This window comes from Camelus ferus, chromosome 31 (assembly GCF_009834535.1).
Source record: "Camelus ferus isolate YT-003-E chromosome 31, BCGSAC_Cfer_1.0, whole genome shotgun sequence".
NCBI lineage: Eukaryota > Metazoa > Chordata > Mammalia > Artiodactyla > Camelidae > Camelus > Camelus ferus.
Genome location: NC_045726.1, coordinates 3,924,147 through 3,951,730, shown reverse-complemented (window position 1 = coordinate 3,951,730; position 27,584 = coordinate 3,924,147). Strand labels below are relative to the sequence as shown.

Below are 27,584 nucleotides of genomic sequence, written 5' to 3'. Positions count from 1 at the left end.
CTGAGACCGAGGGCTCTGGGCCCCCAGCAGACACGCCTCACCCCCGCTCTGTCCCCCAGGGCTGGCGCTCCCAGGACGGTCGTCCCTCAGCCTGGGAAGATGGGGTTTCTGGAGGCACAGAGAAATGCCGTCGTTCTCAATCCCTGAGAAGGCTTCCCCCATAAACATTCTGTTTCCAGTCAGTATAATCCTGTGCCCTGAAAGCTACATTTTAAATCAGGGTAACATCTCGTCCAGCAGGGATGGCAGCAAGCGGCTTGGGGGTGGTCTTGCCAGCTCTGAAGAGTGCCTTCTGATGTCACCTACAGTCTTGTGATTAAAAAAAAAGTTATACCATTTTAAGAAAACCTGAGCTTGTTCCTATAGGTGCGCCTTCTGAGGATGAGATTTTATGTCCTCCCCCCGCAGCCCTGGGCGCCCTCCTGCTCAGCCCCACATCTCCACCTCATGTCACCTTCCAGGAACCCTTTCGGCTACGTCTGGTCAGACCCACCACCAGCTGTGGTGTCAGGACTGTGGACACCCTTGCGGCAGCGTCACAACGTAACAACTGACGAGATGCGCTCCGTGTGTGTCCGGTTCCGACACTGCGCGGACCCCGGCGGGTGCAGAAGGACGTCCTGTCCGGGCGGAGCGCTCAGCATCCCCCTCGGCAGGTGCCCCGTGAGCCCTTCTGAATAAATGTATGGATACGACTTCGGTTGAGGGGATAAAAGAGAACACTGGCTTTCTGAAAAGACCGCATGTTTCCAATGTGATTGAGCAAAATCCATTTTCTACCAACTTTCAGGAACACTTCTGTCCCATCATTGGGGCATATTCCTACCCAGAGGCGAGGACCGACTAAACATACAGTTTACATACAAAACAGGAAAACAAGGAATAAAAAACCCCCCGCGTGTGCTTCCGGGCTCTTCTAGGCTGACACGTCTCCGTGACTGGACACAATTTTAGCCCCAAGCCCCCCAGTCTGTTCAGCTTTGCTCCTCTGGGGCACTTCACCCAAAAGCGACAGTGGGCTCAGGTTGCATCGAGAGGGGGCCCCTCCGTTTGTCTGCTTCTGACATCACGCAGATGAAGCAGCCATGCAGAAACGGGACGAGCCCACTGTGGGACTGAACTTCGTCTGGGAGTGTCTCATTTGAACAAAGCCCTTTGAGACATCTGTAAAATACATTCTGGGGAGGACGGGAATCAGGAAATGACTGCCTGCATCAAATACAGGGAGTCAGAGGCTAAGTTACTTGAATTAAAAACTGTCCATTTTAAAAAACGGAAAAATTTAAAGTTACTAATAGTGCTAATTATGATCCATTTTAATCCAATTTTCCTAAGTGGACAGTTGTCATTGAAGGGCATTTAATAAATTACTAAGTCGGAAACTATTTTTTGCTGACAATAAATTCTCTTTTATGCAGTTACCTAAAAAAAACTAATCACATAACTGTCTGTCAGAGGTTAATCCTGAACTTCATTCAAGTTTTTGGACACGCTTAACTCTTGGTTAAGTACAAACAAAACCATTTTGTTTGCAGAAACATAAAACGATGAAACAGCAAAGGGTAATATTACTAGGTCCTCTGGGACGTTTTCATAAATGTCTTCCTTTACAGCTTTTTTCCCCCACTTCTGGGGTCCAGCCTAGCTAAAAAAAATCCAGCTTTTACCTTCCAAACCACATGGTTTGGCTAACATGACGAATAAAAAAGGCCTCTGGGCTGAAATCAGCAAGATGAGACTCAGTGTGGGGAACTGAAATGCTTGTATAAATTTTTATAAGGGATTTAAAAAATGGCAAAGTGTATCATACACAGAGAAGGATATTTACAATGCAATTTATGGAGTGACAACGAAGCAAACCCGTATCCCCAGCAATCAGTCTAAGAAATAAAATGTTGCTGACACTTCAGAAACGCCCCCTCTGCCCTCCCCAGCGAGTCTTCCCTCCCTCAGAGGCAATCCACCCTCTGAATTTCTTTATATGTTACCAAATACGTGTGGACCCCTCAAAGACGTTCTTTAGTTTTAAAAGTTGACTAACAAGCACACGTCTTGTGTAAAGAAGAGGCAGCCCTGGCACCACTAGAGAGAAGTTCAGCTCCCCGTGTGTTTGCAGCGGCCCTTCGGGGCCCAGGCGCCGGCCCACGAAGCCTCCTGGGAACCCGAGCCCCTGGGTGGGAACCTGGGCGGGCGAAGCTGGGCCGGAAGCGGACGCTGCAGGGACGGCTGGTGGCCGGGGTGTCTCCACACCTTCTGGTTTTGAGTTCACTGTGGCCAACTTCCAGATCTCAGCACCGGATCAAACCAAGAGTGCTTCTGTGGGCAGCGAAACGCGTGTTCTGGACGGACTCCGGGGCGGGGCACGGAGGGGAGGGGGGCCGGGCCAGGCAGAGGTGCCCCGTGGGGTCAGGCTTCCCAGCCGCTGTCTGCCCGCAGGACAGGAGGTGGGGCGGGGGCTGCTAGGCCCCAGCGGTGAAAGCCTCTCCCGTCCCCCGGGTCACACGGGCGGGCGGGGCCTCCAGCCCGGGCACCATGGTACCCACCCCGTGATGCCCCTGCCTCTCCCTGCGTCCGAGCTCTTCCTCCTGTTCCCACGTCTCGCCCTGGCCAGGTGAGCTGTCTCCTGCAGGGGAGCACATCCTACAGAAAGGTCACGGAGGGGAGTCTCTGTGACCTTCGAGTCTGAAACACCTTGATCGCTTCTTCACGTCGAAGGGGAGGCTTGGCTGGTTGTAGAGTTCTAAGCTGGAGGGCGTTTTACGCCAGAACTATGAGGACTTGGCTCCGTCCCGGTGTCCAGCGCGCCTGCTGAGCAGCCCCAGGCGGCTCTGACCTCGCCTGTCTGTATGTGACCGGGCGTCTCCTCCTGGACACGGGGAGAAGCGTCTCCCTGTCTCGGATGCTCAGAATTTCACGGCGACGCTCGGTGCTGCGGGCTTGTTTTCACACCCTGCGCACTCCACAGGCCCCTCAGTCTGGGGAATTGGTGCGAGCACTTCATGGACCGTCTTTCCCCGTTGCCCTCTTCCCCTGGAATCCCTCTTACACACATGAGGCCCACCTGGGCGGGCTGTCCACTGCCTGATGTTCTGACCTCATCTCTCTCATGTCCCTTCTCTTTGTCCTTCTGACTGACTTTGTGGGTTATTTCCTCACCTTTTATTTCTGCCACCAACCCTTTCATTCCAGGAACTCCTTGTTCTCCGAATGCTCCTCCCCCCACCTCCTCGTACTTTTCATTCTCACTTCTCGGTGCACTGATTTTCTTCTCTGGCTGATGGAAGCGTGGCCTTGTTTTCACACCTCCTTCCTTGTGCAGGTCTCTCCCCTCCAAGCGGCCTTCGGGGGCATCTCTTGTGTTCTGTCTCACCCCCGGGGGGAGGCTCTTTCCCATGGCTCCAGCCTCTCCGTGTCTGACTGGTGCTGCGGGCTCTGGGCAGCAGAGAGCCCCGGTCACCTGCGCCTTCCCGCCGGGGTCATCTCGGGGCCTCCATGTTGGAGAAACTGCTGCTTCGTCAAGGATGGACTCTTTCTTTTCTCTTGGGACGTTCACGCTGCCCAGAAAGGAGCCCCTCAGTGCCCGCCAGGCCAGCCCTCTCGGGGGTCTGTGCAGGATGGGGTGGGGCGGGGCACTCAGCTCTTGGATTCCAAGAGTCGCCCACTTTCATTTTGGGTGCACATCAGATGTGTCCCCAGCCGTCCCTTCTCCCCAGAGACCACACCTGACTTTCTCGGTTCATGAGACCTTAAGTGTCTCAGGAATTTTTCACTGTGTTCCTAAGCCCCAAGCTAGACTGAACAGCCTCATTTGTTCAGCAGTTATCTCCAAGAACTTAATAATATTGAGATCCTAACAAGTTAGTTATGCTTAAAAAATACGTACACACTGAAGGAAAAATACCAACATTTGATTCTTAAATCACCCCGATGACTCAGTCAGGGCCGTGAGCATCGCTGGGCACCGCACACCCTTCCTGGGACCAGCCTGGACACAGCCTCCCTCCTCTCAGGTTCCACACTGATGCTTGCATGACACGTGCTTTTTATCACACACACCAAAAGCTCAGGTTTGCAAAGATACCCACTTCCCGCTGAGGCCACAGAGCGATCTAACGCGGGGACTTGAGCTGCCTCAGGCCACAGTAGTATCTATCAGATGTCAAGTCTCCTCGTGTTTGTCAAAAGTTTCTGACACCGCTGGCCCCTTCGCCGGCCAGGTGCCTGGCCATACAGTTTGGGAGCCGCAGGGTTTAGGCGGCCCACTGTCGTCTAACCCACCATCCTGACCTGGAATCGCACTCAAACACCCTCACCGTGGCCGTCTGACGAATCAGCACCTGAGTATATTTAACAAAACGTCATTTGCTTCACTTCGTGACTCACGGAATCAAACCAGAGTCCAGTGTCCAAGGTCCAGGAGGCCCTGGTCAGCAGAGGTGCAACCTGAAAGTCAGAGGCACCGTTTTTACACGGATGGTTCCCTAGCCAGTAAGACGCGTGTCTGCCTTTTTAATTTCGCATGCCATTCGGCAGGGCCATGGAAGTAACTCGATACGGTTTGTGGCTGTTCCCAGACAGCTGAGTCCGGCCTGAGGTCTCCCAGCTGTGCCCCCACCCCGCCTGTCTCTGAAGGACCCAGTCAGGCTGAGGTCAGAACGTCAAAGAAGGAGGCCCAAGCAGGCCACTCGACAGACGGATGTTGGCCATGAGTCAGCGGACCAGCGGCATGTTCACAGAAGAGTCTGAGAAGACGTGAGACGCGAGCTGACTTCTGTCTAGACGGCGGAGGGGGCGTGAACACGTGAGACAGACGCAGCTCAGGGCACAGGAAAACCTGGCACAGTCGCACAGATGCCCAGGAGGGAACCTGCTACTTCCTCCTTTTGCAGAATATCTAATCCCAGTGGGGCCGTGTCTCGGCACCAGGGAATTTCCATTTGATTTTCAGAGCTTTAGAACATCTCACACTGTGAACAAGAAAAAAGGACACAGAGTGAAGAGAAGAAAAAAATAGATAAAAAGAATGACGGGCAGAGAGGGATGGTAGCCAGAGGAAGGGGACAGAGGGCGGTAAAATCCGAATGCTCGAATGCGTTTCCGAATTTCAAAGGCTACGTGTGTTTCAGCATTTGGAGAACGTCACCGACCAAGTCCTGTGACATTTATTTCCTGCCTTAGACAGACCGCAGCTCTGTTTTTCTCTTTTCCACGTACCAGCGGCTAAAGCAGCCCCGAGGGAAGGCCCTACGTGCACTTCATAAGGCTGAGCAGATTGGAGGTCCACTGACGGGATGCAGTAGTCACTCAGGTCATTTAAGGAGCGGAAATGGTTCACGGCACGTTTTATTTTCCCCCGACAACACCAACGGGCAACTTCAAGGTCAGTGTTACAAAACATTCGTCCACTAGTAAAGGAATCGTACTCACACCTGGCTTTGCCACGAGCGTGTTTACCGGCAAACGTGCTCTGGCGTTTGCTTGTGCTGGAGTCACACTCATCACACCCACAGGAGCTGTCACCTGAACGGTCGTCCGTGTGTGGATTTACTCAGCGCTACATGGCGCCAAGTGCAGACTCCCTGAAACAGAGCGTCTGAACGCGCCTCCCGGAAAGAAAGGAGCCTTTCCAGCCGTTTGTGGAGAGTACCAGAGGTCGGGCAAAACTAGCTGTGTTTTGCTTTTAACAGCCCCTGACCATATATGCGTTTTCCCTCGTATTGACAGGTTTGCTGGAAACGTCGCTGCACCAAGACATCTTGTGGCTGGAATGGAGGGTCTGTTTTCTTAAACGCCTTCAGCTCTAACTGAAGGGAAAAGAAAAACAAGAAAACCCGGCGAGCGTGGCCAGGGTGGACTGGTTTATACATCACTAGGATGCGCAGTTTAAAGGACAGCCTTCCATCTCTTACTCGTTTCTTCATGATTTTGTCATATTATTGCCCCAAAGGCATTTAAGAACGTTCCAGAGGTCAGATGACCCCAGAAAGCTGCCGAGGACTGGTTTCATTAAATAATTCCTGATCAAAGCCGTATTCTAGAAGCAAAACAGCAAACATGGCCGAGACCAGAGAACATGTGGTGTGTGTGTGGGGGTGGGTTTCTAGCCTCCCTCCTCACCACAATCTATTCCTTCATGGTTGGCACACTGACTGTTTTCAGTTTTCAACACATACAGTCAAAAACTAACCGCTGCAGTTTCTAACGTGCTTTGACTTCTCAGATGATGGTTGGTTTATGATCTTCCAACACAGGTCATGGGGGAGACATTTAATGAACCGTCATCACCTACGTAGGTGGCGACAGCGGATGAAACACGACGCAGAAGGAGCTGCACAAATTCAAACAGAATCCAACACGTAGCGTCAAAAGCAGTCAGTCCCTTCCACGAGGGACGATGCTCTGAGAGTCTGTGGCCCAAGATTTCAGTTTCATTTGTACACAAAGCATCAAGAGATAACCTGCTCCATACATCTGTTCACATAAACTTTCTTGTAGATCAAAGAGATACTTGGTTCCTACTTTTCTTCCTATCTGTCTGTCTATCTATCTGTCGAGTCTATTTAACACACTAGGTGTCAAAGACGCACCCTAACTCCCTGTTGGGCATCCACGTTAGCTCAGGCAGTAGACTGAGCCTCAGAAGGGCCAGGTATCAGGACCCAGCGCAGTGCACTTCCACACAGACATGCCACAGACAGACTGTGCAGGTGTGCATTTCCACGCGTGGGAAGCAGGCGCTGTATCTGATGCGCTGCCGGGTAGGTGGGGCACGGTGCTCCCGCTGTAACTGGCCGCAGGAAGGCGGTGGATCAGTTCCAGCGTCCCCGAGGGACGCTCAGCATCCCTTCACCCTTGGGTCCTAACAGGGTCGCCCTGCTGCCCAGGACCTGGTGCTCAGAATCGAGAGGTCCAGGCCTGACCACAGTCCTCGGACCTGCAGGAGCCCCTGGGGAGACTTCCAGCTCCCCAAGATGGACCGGAGCTCAGTTCCGGCCCCTGAGAGCCTGCGGCCGGGTCTGCCCGACTGGACCGGAGCTCAGTCCCGGCCCCTGAGAGCCTGCAGCTGGGTCTGCCCGACTGGACCGGAGGCATACGCTCTCCACCCTTTGGCAAGAAGTGAAACCGGTGACTCTGCTGATGGGAAAACACCGAGAAAGTCATCTTTGAGGAGGCGGTACTGTGAAATACCTAGACAAAAAGTCGTTTCTTTTAGAAACATCGTTTTAGTCCATGAAGCGCCATAAATACACAAGAAGTCTGAGGCGGGGGTGGGGCAGGGGGAGGCAGCGGGACCTGTGTTTCTGGACAGCATGGCTCTGATGAGGCCGGGGCCACATCTGGAGAGAGCCGAGGGCAAGATGCCTTTCTTCCTGCTGGTCGCAAAGTAGAAGTTTACAGCTGAGGGCACATAAATGGGACACGCCTGGTGGTCCTCTCTGCTGACATCTTCCGGCTGCTGTCCTGGGAGACGCATTTCCAGGCTGGTGTCTCATTGTGGGTGGGTCTTGAAAGATGCAGCCGACAGCTCTGTTCTGCTGTTATTTCAGCAGAATGTTTTTTCATCTTTAGCTTAGTTTGCTTTCTGAGCATAAAAGACTGTATTTTTAAAAGCCTTAAGTCACCAAGCTTGACCTTCTGGTCTGAATGGAACGTAATGTTTTACTAATAAAGAAGTTGATGTAAAATGCAGTGCGCAGCCCCGGCAATAAAGAAGATCTTGTCTGTGAGGGGTGTCACATTTCCAGGGAACTGCAAAAACACTGTTCTGCTTATGGCTTCAAAACAGAAACAAAGAACTATTGAAACCGAAGAGATACATTACCAGAGAGAGAGAAAAAAAGAAAACGCTTCTTACCAGGCTCAGCTGTGGATCTCGGTTCTGTTTTCCATAGGAGAAAAAAAGAGACCAAAACAGAGCGTTAGGGTGGGTCCCATTACTGCCCAACCTAAACCCACCTTTTTCTGTTACTTAGTCTGGGACCTGCTTGCAGAAATGCTGCAGACAAACTCCTTTGTACAGAAGAGACAGACTGATGGTAGAGTAATTCACATCCCTGTAAATAAACTCAAATTCCAGGAACAACCCACACTAGGAAGTTGCTAAACTGCGGTTGCTAGAGGACGTACAGGAGGCTCTAAGCCTCCTAAGATCCTGGTCCAACTTTGGATTCACCTGTCCACGTGCAGGTTTTCTGAAGGAAGAATAAATATACAACTTCCATCAGAGGGTCTAAGGGGGCCTCAGCGAGCCCGGGACCCTGCACGTGCTCCCCGCTCTGAGAACAGAGATCCATCCGTCTGAGTGACTTGATTCTCCAGGAGTGGAGGCAGGGTCATGGTGGGAGCCAGGGGAGCAGGCACCTCTCCTTACTTTTCTGTAGGATGCGGAAGTCTGGAGAGTCCTGGATCTCACTGCCTTGTCGGAACCACCTGACCTGCAGCGGGGGCGCGCCTCGGACCCGGCACTCCAGCACCACCACTTGGCCCTCGGACGCCGCGATGTTCTGCAGTTCCTGAAATCCAAGGACAAGCTCCAGTGAGACTGCGGTGCGACCTGCCCCAGCAGAGGGCAAAACCTCCCGACCGCTAAGAACAAGCACACTTGTTCTACCACTAACTCGTGGGCCAGGAGAGACGCCTGTAACCCACGCAGTGAAGTTAGCGAGGCCGACCGGGGCTGCAGAAACGCTGGGCCCGTCCTGCAAATGCATGGGCCCTAGAGCTTATGGAATTTTAATGTTCTCTACGTTGAGGAGGGAGCCGGTGGAATGAAGACGTCTTAAAGCAACTACACCCCATCTGAAGGTGGGTTCCTGGGACAACCGGACAGGAAGGGAGGGAGACTTGTCTCCCGAGCTCCGACCTTTCCACGTGGTCCCCCCTCCGCCCACCGCCTCCCGGGTCAGGCTGCCGAGGACAAGGGGTGAGCTTCTGCGTGAGACACCGAACCAGGAGCATCCCTGCCGAGCTTCCCTTCCTCCTCCCACGTGGCACCCCTCCCACCCGACTCCAACTCCAGACCATGCAGCCCAGCAGACCAGACATTAACTCGGCTTCAAAGACGCAAAGAGGTGAAGCTCATAAACTTGCTGTTAAACCTCAAAACTGTAACAGACCCCCTCTCTGCCCTTCTCCTCCAGAATCACTCGGTGAGAGGCCTGCTTCAACTTTCTGACTGTTCAAAATTAAAAAAAAATTTACTTTACACGTTGACTATAGAGCACTGCACCTGCTGAAGGACACGTAGGACCCACTTTACAATAAATCAGCCGTGATAAAGCAGCGCACCTCTGCGTAGACCAGGAGCAAGTGGATTCACACTAGGGGGTGTGTGTGTGTGTGTGTGTGTGTCTGTGTGTGTGTGTCTGTGTGTGTGTGTTTTCTGTTTCTCTTTTTGCTTTTTGTTTTATATTTTCTGAAGAGACAACAAATGCTGTGCTGGGGAAAAGCAGTGCGTGTCTGCAGCTCCAGGGAAATCCTCGAGGCTGACAGTTTGGGCGGAACCAGGAAAGTCTAACGCAAGTCTGAGAAGGCTTTGGATAAGAATTGTGGTGGTTAAGGTCTTTTTTTAAATAAAAAGTTAAGATTATTAGCTATTTCTGAGTGTGTTCTCGCTCCACTTTTATTATTATTATTAGTTTTCTGGGGGGGTTAATTAGGTTTATTTATTTATTTTTAAAGATAAATTAGGTTTATTTTTAAATTTTATTTTAGAGGAGGTGCTGGGGACTGAACCCAGGACCTTGTGCATGCTAAGCACACGCTCTACCACTGAGCTGTACCCTCTCCACCTCCACCCTTAATTTTAAATGTAGAAACATCTCTGGTTTTAAACGGACTTTTACTTTCTGATTGGTCCAGAAAGAGCTGGCTTAGTGGGCCAGCAGGACAGTGCTGCTTGAATGGCTGGATTCTCTGACCCTCCAGGCTGGTGCAGGAAGTAGCCACCCCCCACAACCGGCCATTACAAACGGTGCACCACTGTTCTCCCTGTTACAGCTTCCTGACACCAAGGGCACTCTGCTTATTCCTAGGGTTATGCATTTTGTTCAAACACTGGGAAACCAGGGAGGCAGGAAGTGGGCTGCTGCCCAGGACTTTACGCAGACTAAACACCGTGGTCACCTCAGGACCGCCATCTGGCTTCTCCCAGAGTGGACTTCTTATTTCAGCAGAAGCCACCGTAACTGTGGTTCTCTGGTGGAAGCCATGGCACAGGACCCAGTGTGGAGCCCGAGGGCGGCTGGGAGCCACCTCTGCGGGCTGGGTTGTCCACTTGGGAGAGCTTGGGGCCCCTGGATGTTTCAGGGTCTGAAGGGCATCTCATGCTGGCAGGTCACCTGGTGCCGTGATTCCTTGGGGGTCTATTTGGGGAGAAACACCACACAGGGCAGGCAGCTCCTGCAGCCCCACGTGTGTCCCTCTGACCCACGTCCCACTGTCCCCACCAGCTCTGCAGCCCCCGCTCAGTGCTAGGCTCTGCCTCTGGTGGCATGAAACCTGGGACTTGCCCAGAGTCATGGGGTGACACAGACGGAGGCGCCCTGTGGACGGGCAAAGCCTGGGCCACCTGCTGTCACCACCCTCTCCTCCAGAAGCAGAGCCCCGGAAGGACCGTGCAGAGCAGGGGAGAGGTGCCGGCGTGTGTGAGGAGGGAGAAGACCACCCGGAGGCTCGTGAAAAGCACGAAACGCTGGTTATCAGCTTGGCAGCGCAGAGCACCAACTCAGACAAACTGAAGCTTGGTTTTTAGAAACATTTCTGTAAAGCCTGCTGGCTCCCCCAGTGTCCTATACAGCATTTTGTGTTGTTTTTCTCTCTAGCTGCCTTGGCTTTCCCACTCTGTTTGGCGCTCTAACAGGTCCAGTGTGACCACACCTTCATTTCTCAGACCCATCACAAGATCCCAGTCACACAGCAGCTACTCAGTGAACGGCCATTTAGCCTCCAGGTGACCATGGCCATGAGCCTGCTGTCCACTTGTTCTAATTGTTAAAGACACCTACAGACACCACCTGTGAGTACAACATAAGGACCAGACCAAACCCAGAGCATGAGGCTCGCGGACGTCAGACCTTCGTGAAAACCGGAGGGAAGCTGGCGGCTGGGGGTCCGTCTGGCCGGCAGAGGCACGAGGCGGGGCTGGGAGCCTGGAAGACAGAGGCACAGGGGTGGAACTCCAAACAGACAGAAGGCTGAACATCGGGGCTCAAGCGACCCTGCGGTACTGGGACGGCACCAGGGACACTGGCGGGTGGGACCACGGCGCCTCCTCCCCAGCACCGGCTCTGTCCTCCCCTTCCCTCACATCTGCTCCAAGGAGAAAGCCCCCAGGTCCGCAGGGACCCATGAGTTTTAAATGCTATTAAATGCGTTTCTGTGTGGGGGACGTCCCACAGGGGTCTGTGTAAAAACTCTACAGCCATTCTGTTTTGTTTTTAACCAGTCTGGGTTCACCGACTAAAAAGCACATGTTTACTGGTAATCGAGCATAAGGAGAATTATCAAACATCGACCTCTCATTTTTTTTTAACTTGAAGACTTTTTTGATGTATGGATTACAGAAAACGAGGGAAAAAGAAATAGTTTTCTCTCTTGATATGCAGAAGACTAAGGTGCTGGGACACTGGCCCCTCGCTGGGGAAACAGGACTTCAGAGCAGCGCACGGAGAGTGTTTCACTGTGTACGATCATTCGCTTTCAAGCAGTCTGGATTTATTCGCTTCAAGGTAAGAACTGTTAGCGTCTTAACCCAAATGATGGTGACCTTACAGCGTGTGTGTGAATACAGTCGTCCCTTGGTTTCTGCGGGGGTCCTGGGACCAGTGCCCCATGGGGACCAAACCCGCGGGTGCGGGAGGCTGCGGACGGCAGGGCGCCGCGGGGACGCAGAGTGGCCCTGGGCCCTCCTCACCCTGCCTGTAACACTCCACACTGGCCTGTGGGTCGGGGGCCTGGTCCCGCTGTCTTTTAGGTCTGAAGGATGGACGAGCCCATATCACACGGACTCCACGTCAGGCGCGGTGCTGGGTGTCACATGGAGGGTAGCGCGCTGGTCCTTGTGACCGCCCCGTGTGGCACGTGGTGGTGTTCTCTCCGCTTCACAGATGGAGAAACTGGGCCCAGATAGAGTGTGTCACCTGCTCCAGGCCCTGAGGGAGTCAGCGGTGAAGCCGGAACTCACACGGGCAGCTGGCCCAGGGCCACCACCAGCTGTCACGCTGCCTGGAGCACTGGAGCCAGTGGTCTCCCTGAGCGCTTCACTGTCCCGACGAATGGGATCCCTGGCCTCCCCTTCACTGTTCCTGACGAGCTCGAGCCAGTTTCACAGGGACGTTCACATTCCTGGGGTGTCTACCTCCTGAGAGGCACGTGGGCCTCCGCCCTGGGCTGCTGTGTCACCTCCCTGCACTGTCAGCTCAGGAAGTGCTGTGTGGCGTTTCTGTTTCCCACGCTCAGTGTCTGCGCTGGGGGAACGAGCCAGGCAGTGCCCAGCACAGGCCAGAGTGGTGGCTAAATACTCCCCAGTGCTTACCCATCAGCACCAGTCCACCAGTCTGGTCACTCTGTCTGTAAATTCTGCTCTGGTTGAAGGGTTTCAAGGCCACACCCACCACACGTCACCTCTGAGTGGTTTATACTGGCTGCTTCTTTTCAAGTTGATGGTCTCAGATACAATTTCTGTGTAATTCTTTTCAGTTCATGGTCTCCTGTTTGTGCCCTCTGCATGTCATGGAGCAAACGTCCCACACGACGGGGACTCGGGACCCAGATGGCACACTGATGTTCCCCAGACAAGTGCAGGAGTCAGGACGGAGTCTGCGTTTCGATTGTGCTGGGGGAGCCGTAGGCGACTGTTGTGTTTGAAGACACGCATCACAGCACAAGTGCAAAGTAACATACTTGATTTCAAGGCATTTAGACGTTAATTTTTTACTTAAAAAAAATTCACGTTGTTTTGTGTTTGCAAAGTAAACTTAACTACAATTGCCTTCCAGTAGTTGGTACTGCTGTCCTGTCTTGGATAAGGCAGCCTGACAATGAAATAAAAGCTAGATAAAAGTGCATAGAGAAGTGAAGGAGTGTGAATTTTTTCCCGTCTTAGCCGTTCTGCTCTTCGGGGACGTGTACACTTTTTGTCCGTACGTGAGCTAATGAATTTGGCTAATAGAGGAGGGCACATATGTGGAGATGATCAAATCGTAATGGCTCAAACAGATGCCGCTTGATCAGATTACTGGCTGCTAGAAAGACAAGTTCCCAGAGGAAACGCAGGCGCTGATTCATTCGGTGCGTCTTTGAGTCAAGATTACTTTCAGCAGATTAAAAGGAAGAACCTTACCCACCATTTTCTTTTCTCCCAGTTGTGTTCCCACTTAGAAAATATTTCAAGGGAGAAGTCGCTAGAATCAAAGCTCTGTCATTAAGCCGGGAAGTCTGCTCATGAGCTCCCCACCCCGGGCTGTGGTCCAGGGCACACGTACCTGCTGAACCGGGACAGACAGCGGCTGAATCACGGCTGTGGTCACGCCCGTCTTTGGGGACGAGGACCCGATAGTCAAGGAAACGGACGTGGTTTTCTTCTGAGCTCTGGAAAACAAGGAGCCAAGTGTACAGTCAGAAGTTTCAAAGCCGGGATTTTTCCTCGAGACATTTCCACAGAACAGCCCGGTTTCCTGGGGTAACCCAATCCACTCTGACTGTGCGTGCCTCCGAGACGGGAACCCGCAGCCTGCGGTTAGGAGAGCGGTGGCGGGCGTGTGCACAGACCGCGGATGCTAACCACGCACACACACGGATAAGAGAAAAACGCACAGGGAGCAACGCGGCACCTCAGCTGCCATCAGAGACCCTCAGGTATTGAACTTAAAGCCCCAGACGAGGAAACACCTGGAAGAAGTCCAGCCCCTGGGACTCAGCAGATACTCGAGTTGTTCAGGGTTGGGGCCTATATTTAATTCACAGTTTTGCTTGTCTGTTGTAAGTCCACCTCTGTGCTCTGCTCTGGGTCCTCACTGGGTAAAGTTGAGAGTGTCTTGGATCTTTTATCTTTTCTTAGTGCACAAAAGTCAGTGAGGTGTGGAGAAAGGCTAAAGAAAGTTGGTTTCCAGGCCTGGCTTTGCTTAGTTGAGGGCCAGGTCATTTCACGTGAGTCACGTAACTGCACTAAACGGGAGACCCTCACCTGAGAGCAGAGGCGGAGAGGTTTACCATCTCATTGGGGTCCCTTCAACATGCATGTTCAGTGATTATTCGATGCTAGGTGGAGGTGACTGTCATGTGTATACCAGCCAATCAAAGAAATTTATTAGCACAATCTCGATATTCATGGAATTTTCTACAAAAATCTGTTAGGTTTTATTTTATTTCTGCAAAATAATTAAGATACTAACATTTCACTACCAATCCATATGTCTCTGTAGCAAGAACTAAATTGTGAGACTTTCATGACACGATCTAAGTGGAAACAGAATTTTTTACCTAGATGGAAACCCATTTTTGGCCTGACTGGGCATTTTCTGGTTGGTATGCATAAATGGCTTGTCACGATGTTAGTAATGGTTTAATTAATTTGCTCTCAATGTGACTGTTCTTCTCACTCATTTATGACCGGTCAGTTGTCCTTGGAGCTAACATGGCACATGGTCAGACAGCGTCACACTGATGACGACATGCAGACTTCCAAGCTCAAAGCCCCAACTTAAAAGCTGTGTTCCAAGGTCAAGTGTTTGACCTTTGACTGACATCAGCTGCCCTCTTCCTTCCGCACACAACCCGAGTGCGTCACGCACCGCGGTTCTGCTGACACGCTCTGCTGCTCACCGGCGCGGTCGGAGGCACTTACTGTGGCATGGCTCCAGGTCTTGCTCTGAAAGCCGAACTTTCACTGTCAGAGTCTGTTGAACTGGCACCTGAGTTAAAAATAATAATAAAGATGTGAAATATCTGTAGTTGCTTCAAAGGGCAACGATCTTTACTTTTAAACACAAACGTCCCAAGTCTTATTTTGAGATAGATAACGGTTCAGACCGTTTTCACTTGGACTGTGTTTCCAGACAATCATTTTTAAAAAAGAACTACCAAGAAAAGCTTTCTTCAAAATGTTTAGCGTCAGATTTATTATTAATTTCATTTTCATCACTTTGGCCATCACCACACATTTAAATGACATATAAACTATTAAAAAAAAGTGTGCGTGTCTGTGTGTAAAAATCCACGGCTCAACGCTTCAACTCCTTCCCAGGAAATTGCATGGTGTGGATTATCAGTATCTCCATCATCCACTGATCAGGATACACTGGCTCTTTGACAAGTCAGAACCTGATGGTGGCTTCATTCCTGGATCAGATGGTCTCTCACTGTGGATTCTACCTTCCCTAATTCATTTGCTACATTACTGTTTTTAAGTTAGGGGTCACCTTATTGGATTTCTAGTCCAAATGCAGACTGTACGTACACTTTAACACTCGTGTATTTTGTCATAAGAGATTATAGGCGACACTGGAAGTAGCTGTGAGGTCAGAAGCATGTTCTTGATTCTTCTTTTATGAGACATATTTAGCTTGAGTTATTTAAATTATCTTTAAAAATATTTTAGTATAAAATAGCAAATGCTTGTACAGAAGAGAAACCCCAAAGAGCACAGAATTGTGAACACGATGCTGAAGACAGCAGGACCTTCCCTGATGCTGCTCTGCACATGCTAACAGTCTGGCCGCACTTTTCAGATAAACTGAATGTATTAACAAACATACAGTGGTTCCCGTTTGACCCCAGGTGGATGCCTGACACCCTGGATAGTACCAAACCCCACGAATAGTACTTTTCTTATACATACGTATTTAAGATAAAGTTTAATTTATAAATTAGGCACAGTAAGAGTTTAACAACAACTAATAATAAGAACAAACACAACGTAATTAACAAAGTCATGTGACCATGATCTCTCCCGCTCAAAATACCTCACTTATGAATTCAACGCCTTTCCTGCCCTAACTAAGCACGCACCACGCCCTGCGGTGGTAATTTTTTGCAGAGTTTGAGGTGAGACACCAGAACGATCACAAATTTCTTTTTCCTTCTTCCCAACTTCATGGAGAGAAGGTCTGTTCTCACAGTGACCTGAGCCGCCGCAGCGCCTGGTTCTTCACTTTCCTCACTAACGTCCCCCCTCCCCCGAGAGGAAGCCTCTCACTGCTTCTCGTAGGCGCATCCGAACCGCCAGCCTCCCTCCTCTGGGGCTTCAGGGCCATTTTCAGTGAAACACAGGGCACCTGACGGCCAGCCTGACCCCCGAGATGCCGCCCGGTGACAACCAGGCGGGGCACGCGGGACAGAGGGCTGGTTCACGTCCCGGGCGGGTCAGAGCCACAGGTGACAGATTGCATCACGCTGCTCAGGACGGCGCCAACTTTAAACTTTATGTATTGTTTATTTCTGGGATTTTCTATTTAGTATTTTCGGACGGCAGTTGACCTCGGATGGCTGGGGCTGAGGGTGTGACTGTATATTTATGCCCATGTTTGTACAAACGGGCCCACACTACATGCTTTCTTTGCAATTCGTTCCTATTGATACGTTGAGAATTCACACACATCTACTTAATTCCCTTGGCTGGCTGCCTAGTGTCTGTAACGACACGCTGCCGTGGAGTTCCAGCTTTTGCTGATGTTGAGACGGTCCTGTGTGGGATGTCTGCAGTCCTTCCTGTGCATTTCTGCAACCACCACCTCGTCCGGACCATCACAACATAACAGGCCTGTCGAGTCTCTCCAACTTCCTCTCATCTTTGTCTGCATCTATGTCAGGTTAATTTTCCTATAATACAACTTTCCCGTTTAAAGAACAAACAAAAAACCCCACTTAGATGACCTCTGAGTAAATTAAAAGTCTGCAATTTCCTGGCTTTCGTGATTTCCAACCCGATTTTCTGCTGTACCCACAGTGTGTCCTGCAGCCGCAGCCCAGAGTGTTGAACAAGCTGCTGGTGCACATCCCACGGGGTGGGGGGGACCCACAGAGAATGCACACCCCTCCCTGCCCCTGGGGAGCCACGGCTCCTGGGAGACACAGGTGGAGACAAACACGACATACGGTGAGTGACACGGGACAGCACAAAGTGGGGTGGGCTCCGGGCGGGGTGGGGGCACAGGGTGCTGGGAGGCTCCAAGGGGGCTGTGGACACAGATCCAAAGGGACTGTGAGCCCCCTCCCCGCCTTTCCCGTGTTTGAACCTTCAGTAATCATCCAGTCTCCCGGGACGCTCCTGCCCCATCCTCTCTTGGTCTCTGTCTGTGACCGCCCGCCCGGGCCTGCTCCGCACTGTCCTCCTGGAGCTGCCACTGCTCAGTCATCACGACAGCACACCCCAAGGATTAAGGTGGGGCCAGGAAGGGAGCCGCCCAATGGTGTGCCCAGCAGTCTGCAAGGCTCTTGACAGCATTTAGTTATTTATTAATTTTTTTTAAATATATTTTTGTTTTTATTTATTTGGGTTTTTTTGGGGGGTAGGTAATTAGGTTTATTTATTTATTTTTTTGATAGAGGTCCTGGGGATGGAACCCAGGACCTCGTGAACGCTAGGCACACGCTCTACCACTGAGCTACACCCTCCCCTCCCCGGGGCTTCCCTGGACAGCAGGGACTGTCTTCCTCACGTCTGCACCCACACCATCGGGCACATAGTAAGGCCTCGATCAATGTTGGCTGAATCGAGCTGACAGACTATCACTTAACCCTGACATGATGTAAGATCTGCAGTACAGAAATGGTCCACACGAAAGTTTGCCGAGTTTCTAGCAACCCTGAAGGCAAATAAAAGCATTTAACTTTAAGTGCTCTATCTGAACTTGATTTTGGGAGTCAAATCTGATCATCATTAGCAAACAGGTTTTTGGGTTTTTTTTTAATGTAAGTATAACTTTCCTGCACTGTATTCTAAACTCCTTCAAGAAGTTTGCCCCACAGCCCGCACGTGACTAATGCTTGCTGCTCACATATGAGTTAAATGTTAAAACTCGCTTTGCCGCACTCTTCCTGTTTAGCACTTTGAAACACGTATGCACAGCAGAATAGAGGCCCGGGAGCCTGCCCGTCTGGCTCAAAGCCTGGACTGACTTGGAACGAGTCCCTGCCACCATTCGGGGCTCAGTGTCCCCGTAGGTAAAAGGGACCCTGATAACATGTCGCAGGCTTCCAGCAGGGCTCGGACGACACACATGCACACGTGTGCACTCTAAGTGCCCCCAGAACCAGCTGTCACACAGAAGGTTTGCTCACTCTTATTAACACGACGAGCTCACAGAGGCTTTCACAGACAACACAGGGACCATTTCACTGACAGTAAAGGCACGTACTTTTAGTCTGCAGTAAACAGTTCTACTAAAACTAAATTCTCCTTGTCAGTTCTTGCAAAGGCTATGAATAATGCTTCACATCTTGCTTTTTCTACTTTAAATCATAAAGAAATTCAGTGCTATTAAACGGTAAAAAAAATCAGTAAAAAGATGAAGGGGATGGGGATGGGGACTTCAAGCATTTTCATTTTCTTTCTACATTCTAACTATTACTTTGAAATGCAAGCGATTAATAGGGTCCTCATCAATTTTTAGCTTTAGGGACAAAGGAACACTGTGGTACTTAAGACACTGGTAACTTAATTATCGGTACTGATGGAAATGCAGTGATAATGTAAGCAGTAGACTCTGGTATCAAGTTTTCCAGTTCCCTGTGGGCTGAGTCATGTCAAAAAACGAAGTGTTAGAACAACAGGAATATTCTGCTCTGAGTCTACCCTCTTGTGGTTCCTTGGGGGAAGGGGGGGAGGGATAAATTGGAAGTTCAAGATTTGCAACATTGATTCCAGAAGGTTTTTCCCCTAGTGATTGCAAGTTCATGGTCCATGTAGCAGGAATCACAGAGTCACAACAAAAGAGGAAAAATGCTAGAATTGCAAAAAAAATGAGACAATAAAATATATTCAATCATCTAACATTTCCATGAATGGTTTCCTAAATCACTGAGTGTGTAACTTTGGTTGATGGATGTAGTATTTCAACATCTGCCCATTCTTCATCCACCAGAGAAACCCAAAGCAAGCTGGATACTTAATACAGTATCATAAATCAGTTTAAATTAACGTGGCTGAAATGTTTTAAATTAAAAGGAACAAATGTTGATATTAGACATTCTTGATGCATGTGGACGTGTCAGACTTGGTCAGTTTACTTACAAAGCTTCCCGGACAAATGAGGTCTGGCTCATGAGGGAGATGCCATCTGGGCTGGGAAGCGGGTCCCTGGGAGCCCCGGGTTCCCGAGCGATGGGCCGGCCCCCCGCTCCCCCTGCACCTCCACGCACCTTCAATGAACACCTCGGCGGAGGTAGTGTCGGAGCCGCTGGGGTTCGTGGCCAGGCAGGTGTAGCGGCCGGTGTCGTCCTCGAAGGCCTCGGCTATGACCAGCGTGTGGAGGTCGCCGCCTGCACAGCGGATCTGGATGTCGGGACTGTCGTGAAGCTCTCTCCCCTCACAGAACCATCTGCCGCCAGGGGTCGCAGCACAGGAGAGAGGAAGGAAAGGGAGACGTGTAAGATAACAAAGCAGGAGTGAAAGATGAGACACTGGGGAGTAAGAGGCTTCTATGATAAAAACGATCTGTGTCAGTGTTATTGACGGAACCCCCACATTTTTAGACCCTGAAATTAATGGCTAGACAATTCCCACAGGCTTCCTAAAGCATCTTGGACATTTTATCAACCTGGAGATAACAGACATCACCAAACTTGGAAAGACCATGACAGTTACAAAATGAAAGGGACAGAAATCCAAAGTGTCCTACAAAAATGTTTTATCATATGATTGGATAAAGAAGCAGTAGTATATTTATTCAACGGAATACTACTCAGCCATAAAAAAGAATGAAATAATGCCATTTGCAGCCACATGGATGGAACTAAAGACCACCATTCTAAGTGAAGTAAGCCAGAAAAAGAAAGAAAAATACCATATGAGATCACTCATATGTGGAATCTAAACAAAGAAAACAAGGAGACAGTAATGAACTCATTTTCAAAAAAGAAACAGACTCTCAGACGTAGTAAACAATCTTACGGTTACTGGAGGGGAGAGGGTGGGAAGGGATATTTAGGAGTTCGATATCTGCAAATACTAATCACTATATGCAAAATAGATAAACAATAAGTTTCTACTGTATCAGCAGAGGGAACTATATTCAATATCTTGTAATAACCTATAATGAAAAAATATGAAGAAGAACACATGTATATGTATGACTGAGACATGCTGCCGTGCACCAGAAATCGACAGACACCACTTGTAAACTGACTATACTTCAATAAATTAAAATAAACAGATAAAATAAAATCAATGTTTTATTATAACTGCCTCCTGCATCTGTTACAGTTTTATCTATTATTCTCACCTAAATGGAAATATAAATGTAACAGAAGAATCACGCTCAAAACACCTGATGTCTTGAGGGAGACGGAGCGTCAGGGTGGAGACTGCCGGCGGCAGTGTGCTTGCTGATCGGGTCAGCCGGGCGGGAGCAGACTGACGGCCTCCAACATCTCTGATATTCAGAGACTCCCCCAGCAGTGCACCCGGCCTCCCCGACGCGGAGGGGCAGCTGTAACTCACTGCTGGTCAGCCCGCTCTTTCCCAGAGGATCATACCTCGCAGGGGAGGTGGCGGGCAGCCAGACTCTCCACCCCAAGGTTCCTTCTCACACGCTTTCCTTCTGCCCCGAGCACCTCAAACTCTCAACAGGATTTTTACAAAAAAAAATATGAAGCTGGCCCAGCACCCCTCACCCTCCTGCCTGGGTGTGATTTCATCTTAAAGCGGTATAAAGGAACGCGCCACTGACACCTGAAAGGACTGACGCCTCTGGGACAGAACCGCCCATTTAGCCCTTAATCTGCACTCAGAGGTTTTCTCTGAGTCTGATCCACCACAAAATTCTTTGGACTTGGCAACCTTTTTTGAAAATGCAGCACCGAAGACTAACCTTGTCTGCATTTAGGCAGCATGATACAGGGATGTGTCTATATTTAGTCTGAAAATAAGGTTAATAAAACAAACCAGTCTGCTAATACTCAGTGTGGTAATCCAGAAACTGTATTAAAGAATAAGTTTGGGACACTTGGAAAAGAGCAGATATGACTTTGGGAATTAAAAAACTTTTGAAACACCAGCCACCTGAGCATCTACTCAGTGTAATGTGCGTCACTTCTAAGACAATGAAGGGCAGTATTTCCTGATTCTGCACATTCTGTGGTTTCCCTTGTTTTCACAAAGTCTTGGAGAACATTCTGGCCAAGGCTGTCTTTCAGTCCCTTCTCCGCTCATCCCTCTGCATGGTCCAGAGCCTCCCCCCAAGAGCTGACTGTGGCTTAAGTTTTACTTGCTCCCAAATTTTTGAATGGATCAGTTCCTCTCCAGCAACCCGGATTCTCTCCGGACTCTGGTCCAGGTCAAAGCTCCTGAAAGGCTCCCTATGGGAACCAGTCCCTACGCATCAGGGCTGTGTGGTCTGGTTCCTACAACGTGGCCCTGATTTATGCTCTATCGTGTTCCTGTACAAACACTTGTGGGGGTTTACTGCTGCATCGACGGCCCTCACGTTCTGCCTGCCTGCCCCCCATCCCAGGAATTCTCCCCGAGGAGAGAATGCCACCTGCACTGACCCATCCTGCCTGCTCTCTTCCCACAGCCAAGCCAGGGCTCCTTCACCAGATTAAATTCAACCGCACACACACACCTGCCGGGCGTCCTCCGAGCGGAGGGCATCGCCTTGCAAACTGGAGGCCATGGAAAGAACAACACCTGCACAACTCTAGGGCCAGCAGAGGGGTCTGTCTGTCTGCACTGCCACTTAGAGTGTTACAATCTTCCATTAAAAAGATACGAACCCACTATCGAGGGAACATGCAGCAGGGGAGAGTGCGGGGAAGGTGTAAGGGAGAGGACAGCGACTCGCCCTCTTCGGGGACCTCTGCCAGCCCTCCCAGGGCGGGGACACCGCGAACTCCGGCTCCCAGTTGCACACACAGCCGGCAGGCCCACCTGCTTCCCTGTGGGCCTGAGCTGACAATATTTTTTAATGTTTTTAAAGGTTACAGGAAAAAATTAGAAGAGTAATATTCTGTAACACATGAAAAATTATACAGAGGTCAGATTTCAGGGCCTATAAATGAAGGTTTTGGGGGCACAAGCACACCCTTCCACTTACACAGTGTCTGTGGCCGCCTCTGCCGCAGAGACAGACCGCCCGGTCCCCAACCTGCAGCAGTCACATCCTGGACTTCGCAGGAAAGATGTGACCCTGGGACCAGCAGCCTCAGCCTCACAGGAGCTTGTTAGAAATGCAGGCTCTCCACCCTCATCCCAAACCCACCGCGTCGGCTCCTGATCCCCGGGGAGTCACGTGCACGCACGGGTGAGGGAGCTCTGGTCTGTCGCGTGTGGACCCCAGGGCCCCGGCTCTCCATCGAGGGGATGTGCTTCCCGAACGCAGAAACTGGAGTTTATGAGTTTTGTGTCTCTGTCCCTTTGCACACAAGTGCCCGTGGAAGTGTGTTCTGTTTGTTCCTCTCTCCTCTGTGCTCAAAAACATTAGCTTCATTCACCTGAAACTCATGACAGAGCACTTCCTATCTCTTGTGCCATTTCTTTATACCATTATTTGAGGCCTGATGCCTCTAAGCCTTATTTCCCCGTCCAGGACACAGACGGTCTTTAATTGGCCCAGAGTGAACTGCCCTTAGTTGGTGCCTTACAGATACTTACTATCTGCCACTCACTACTTTAGAATATGCTTCCCATGAAAAACCAGATGGTGAAGGGTCCAAATAGACTTGGAAGATGCTACCTAGGACATATATCACTCCTTGATGCAATTCACTTTTTTTTAAATTAAAGGCCCTGAGAAGTCCTGCAGAAAAAAAAAATGTTTTTTTCTCTAACTTGTCTGACCTAGCATTCATTCATCTTCTCTGACCCTGCAATTCTTTCTCAATTGACATCCGCCGACATCCCATGATGCTTTTTTGGCATATTTATCCTGCAGTTTTTAAAAAATGAATTAAGGCCGACTATAATCTGAGCAATGACGCTAAGTGCTAGCCTGGGGACAATCATAGGAAGCCTAAGAAAACCCTGGAACCACATTTAATACGAGACTCCAGCAGCAAACGCGTTTCCCGATGAAGTCCAAACGCGCATCTGGTCCTCGAGACGGCGCCTCACGATCCCCACAAGGGTGAAGGTGGGCCGCACGGTGCTGCCAGCCCCCAGGGATGACCTGCTCTTTGCTTTTTAAACACTTATGCTTTTCCATGAATCAAATTGTAGAAGCATCGCAGACTGTAGCACGTGGGAGGAACAGCGCAGAGACAAGACAGGCAGCTCGAGCAACACGTAACGTGAGTCGTTGCACTGCTTGGACGCTGTCGGGGCAAGTCCATGGTTACGGTGGCCAGGTCTCTGTTGTCAAGAAGGGTAGGAAAGGGGGTGACCGGGGAGGCGGGGAGAGACTGCAGGCACTTAGAGGGGAGCTCCCTGAGGCAGCAGAAAGGGCCGCGTGGTTCCCGGCGCAGCGCAGACAGACGTGTGCTGGAGCCGCGCCTGCAGCCACTTTGCACATGGGAGCCAGCAGCGGCCCAGCAGGACGCTCAGCTGTGACCGCGGGAGAGTCACTCAGTCTTCCTGGCCCAGGCTCTTCATCTGAGGAGAGGAGGCCTTCTCGCTATACAGTTTCATAATTCTGAGGTTCTTGGAGAAATGAGAAGGCATATTTCGTTACTGCATTAAAAATATTTCAAGAAGTCCTGTAGAAAATTATTTGATGAAAGGCACAAGCGATGAAAAGCTTTGCTTCTTTGAAACACACTAGGTGCCGGGCGTTTGTGCAGTTACACATCTGCGCTGGGCCCTGAGCCGTCGGTGGATTTAGCACCGGGTCTCCATCCCCACCGTGTCCTTAACTCATCACATTCTGTGGAAACTGGCTCTGCACATGCGTTTCTCCCCCATGAGGATAGTTTTGCAGGTGGAGGACTGGCCCTGTGACCAGATACACACAGTGAAGCGGGGCTGTGAGCTCCAGCCCCAAGTCTGCACAGGGAACTACTCAGCACGCCTGGGTTCCTGACGCTGTCACGTCTGGGCCTGGCTGACCCTGGGGACACTGACACCCCCGCCCCGGGCAGGTAGGTTCCCAGAAACAGTAAGTGACTCTGTCACACTCCTTTCCCGTGAAACTAATTGGTCCAGAGCCAGTCCTTGCGCCCTGCAACAGGCCCTCACACTTAGGGCCACGGCCCACCTGTCCTAATCTCTCAGGGCCAGGCAGTGACCACTGGGACCACCCTGAGTCCCAGGGCCGCTGACGTCAGGGCCGCGGGTCCAGGTGTGCTCACTGCCTCACACAGTGAGGGCCCCGCCCACATCTCCCTCCTCCCTCTGCCTCCGGACCCACCCGGGCTTCCCTGCATCCCCTCGCCCCACGTGCAGCAAGCTCCCTGCTCCTGGGACCTGTGAGGAACAGTGTCTTTTCCGTAGCGGTCACCTCCTGATCTGCTGGCCTCACTGCACCTGAGTAACAGTTGACGCACTGAACTAATAAAGAAGAATAAGCTTACAATGAAGAGAGGACGGAACAGGCAGACAGTTCAATGCCCTGAGCAGTTTCTGCTTTAGGATGTACGTCGGTGGACACTTACCCACTCTCAGCTACTCAAACTGAGCGCATTTAAAAGGCATCCCATGAAACTCAGAGTCACCTTCTCGGTGCACACCTCGGACGGGGAAACCAGCCCTGCCCACCCTTTGTGCAGCAGGGCAAAGACACATCACCTTGTCAACTGACCTGAGAAATCCCGGCGGTCTGGCGTTCTGACGCCATGAGGTAGGTGGCTGGGAGGAGCTCAAGTCACTTTGTTTCCTTAAATTTCTTAAAGGCCATAATTCCATCTGCTTCTGGGCAAGGGACTCAAAACATCTAGTGTTCTTTAAAGAAGACATAAAAGTCAGGTCTGTTGACTCAACATGGATCTGAAATTTTTCCTCCATTCAGTTCTCGCTGCTAGAGCAGCTGAAGACAAGCCGCAGCATAAGCCCACGGAACAGACACAGCACAGGTGCGGGGGGGCCCGGCACGTGCGACACGCCATCCCCTCCTCGTTCTGGGCGGACGTCACCGACTGGTCAGAACGTCGCCGGGGAAACCGAGGGCCTCGGAGCGGCAGGCTTTGCAAAGCACCCCGTGCGGGAGTCTGCCAGTAAACGCAGGCCCATCCTCCACCCAGTCTCTTTCTAGACAGTACACTCCACTCCGCTGCGGCTCCCGAAGGCTGTGTCTGTCTGTTCCTCGGTAAGAGGAGAGGGAGGGCTTGGCTGAGACGGCGGTGAAAGCACGTCACGCGGAGGACAGTCTACTCAGGTAGGACTCTGCCTCAGGACACCTGGACACCTTTGTTTATTCCGTTTCCAATACCCCGCAGCCGTTTACTCAGTGGGCAGGACACTGGGCCGGAAAATCAAAATACCCGCTGTGCACCTCTGACGAATCTCAGCTTCCGTCCCAGTTCTAATTTGCTGCCATAAAATGCTTAGAACACATGATCACACTCTCACAGCTGGAATGCAGAGATGAGACGCATTTGGGAACAGCCAGAGTTCTTAAGGACCTATTTAATTCAAATTAAGGGACAGAGGATTAATGTTTATAGAACGCCTCTTACACGCTATTTGCCTTGCAAATATGGAGTCGTCCTCTCTTCTGACAACCTTGTGCAGCAGCGTCACTGTACCTAAAATTCAGGCATGGCCACGTATGGACAGAAATGAAAAAGAACCCAGACAATTAAACCCAGACAACGTCAGACTTTCACCTCCCTCAACACTTTCAGTCTCGTCTTTCATCAGACTTGTCACCGGGGACATAAACAAGCTGTGACACAGTTTACTGGTTCTTCCTTTCATCTCTGGTGGAGCCGCCAAGCACCTGTGTGCCTGACACGGGGCGGCAGTTGAGAAGCAAACTGGAAAATCCGGGGTGCGGGGTAAACCCCCATCAAAAGAATCAAGAGCTTCTTATGTAGGAGTAAGAGACTGGTTGTCAGAGTTCGAGGCCATAAACAGGCCGTGAAGACAGCCTTGTACTAGTTAGGAACACAACGTAAAGGAGCTGGGAGAGGTGGTCACATTCATCCACTCATTCACTGACAGGCTCACTGCACTTAAACCCCAACTGTGGACTGCCCGGGGTGCAGACGCCGGCGACGCGGGGTTTCCCATCTCACGAGACTCGTAGGAGGAGGAAACAGAGAAGAAAATCCAATGATAGCCATAAGGAAATGCTGACTTCGCTTCATCTAATGAAATTAGGTTCTTCCACTACAGGGAAGCACCTACTGCTTCAAAAATCTTTAAAGACTGGTTATAGCTTCACACGCAGAGATTCAGCTCACTCTGGACAGAATACTTAGGTGGAGACAAATTTGTGAGAGAGGGGAAAGTGTTGATGGACTTCATGAGTCAGACTTTTCCTTTTTATTCATAGAGGATTATAACACACAGGGGGAAAGTCCGTGGCATTTAAAGCTCTGCAGGACAGCACATTTCTTTATATTACCCTCTGCTGGGACTGTGAAATCAACATTGTTTTACTATAGATATATTTCTTTTGGTTGCATAAGGTCTCTTTTTCTTCCCCTCAGGATTTTTCAACATTCCAGCCTAAAAATGAAGCAGTGCCAGAAATTCGAGTTCGTATTTGGGCACCAGCAGGATGTGGCAGGACTGAAACTGAAGAAGGTGTTTCACACAGAAAAGTGCAGTATTTAACTGTTCACTTTCTACCTTTCGAGGTGAGGTTATGTGCAACTGCTGACCTGGTCTGGGTCCGAATGCTGGGGGCAAGGCGGCCGCAGCCGGCTGCAGGGCTGGGGGCTGCTGCCTGGGGGTCACGGGGGTCAGGAGACAACTGCCATCGGGGGGCACAGCTGCTTCTGAGCAAGTGGCCGTCTGGGAAAGCCACGACAGGTTTCCATTCTGGGCAGCGTGAGACAGTTCTAGAGTGTAGCTCCCGGACGCGGCCTTCCTGGTCTCCTGCCCCTGTGACCCTGGCACCTGGCAGCCGGGCTCAACACTGCGTCCCGGAGCTGGGATCTGCGTCCCGGAGAGCTGAGAACGCTCTGGTTCTCCAGGTCCCGGGAATGCTGTTAACTTGTATGAGAATAAATTCAACTGCTAAATGAGGGAAACTGGTAAATCCATCGGATAAGTAGAGCATCTACTTCCCAGCACAGGACACGGGCAGTTTACGCTAAAAACCCAGGTACTAACGGCTGCACAGCTCAGGGGACTATGTTCAATATCTCGTAATAACCTACAATGAGAGACAATATGGAAAAGTATGTATGTGCACATATGATTGCATCACTTTGCCGTGCACCAGAAATTAGCACAGACTGTAAACTGACTATATGTCAAAACACACACACACACACACACACACAGCGCCACTAAGGTTGCCAGCAGACGAGTGACCTCCCTTCCA

General features: G+C 50.7%; 1 protein-coding gene across 4 annotated transcripts in view; it reads right to left on the bottom strand.

The window, feature by feature from the left end:
- Positions 1-27,584, bottom strand: part of PALLD (palladin, cytoskeletal associated protein) — a 283,240-nt gene that overhangs the window by 144,389 nt on the left and 111,267 nt on the right. For all 4 annotated transcript variants that reach the window (XM_032470852.1, XM_032470850.1, XM_032470851.1 and 1 more), the window contains 6 exons: positions 19,360-19,538; positions 14,846-14,912; positions 13,485-13,590; positions 11,076-11,150; positions 8,372-8,513; positions 7,856-7,879 (listed from right to left, as the gene is read on the bottom strand). In XM_032470852.1, the coding sequence (XP_032326743.1) occupies positions 7,856-7,879; positions 8,372-8,513; positions 11,076-11,150; positions 13,485-13,590; positions 14,846-14,912; positions 19,360-19,538 (593 nt within the window). The remainder of the gene's footprint in view (positions 1-7,855; positions 7,880-8,371; positions 8,514-11,075; positions 11,151-13,484; positions 13,591-14,845; positions 14,913-19,359; positions 19,539-27,584) is intronic.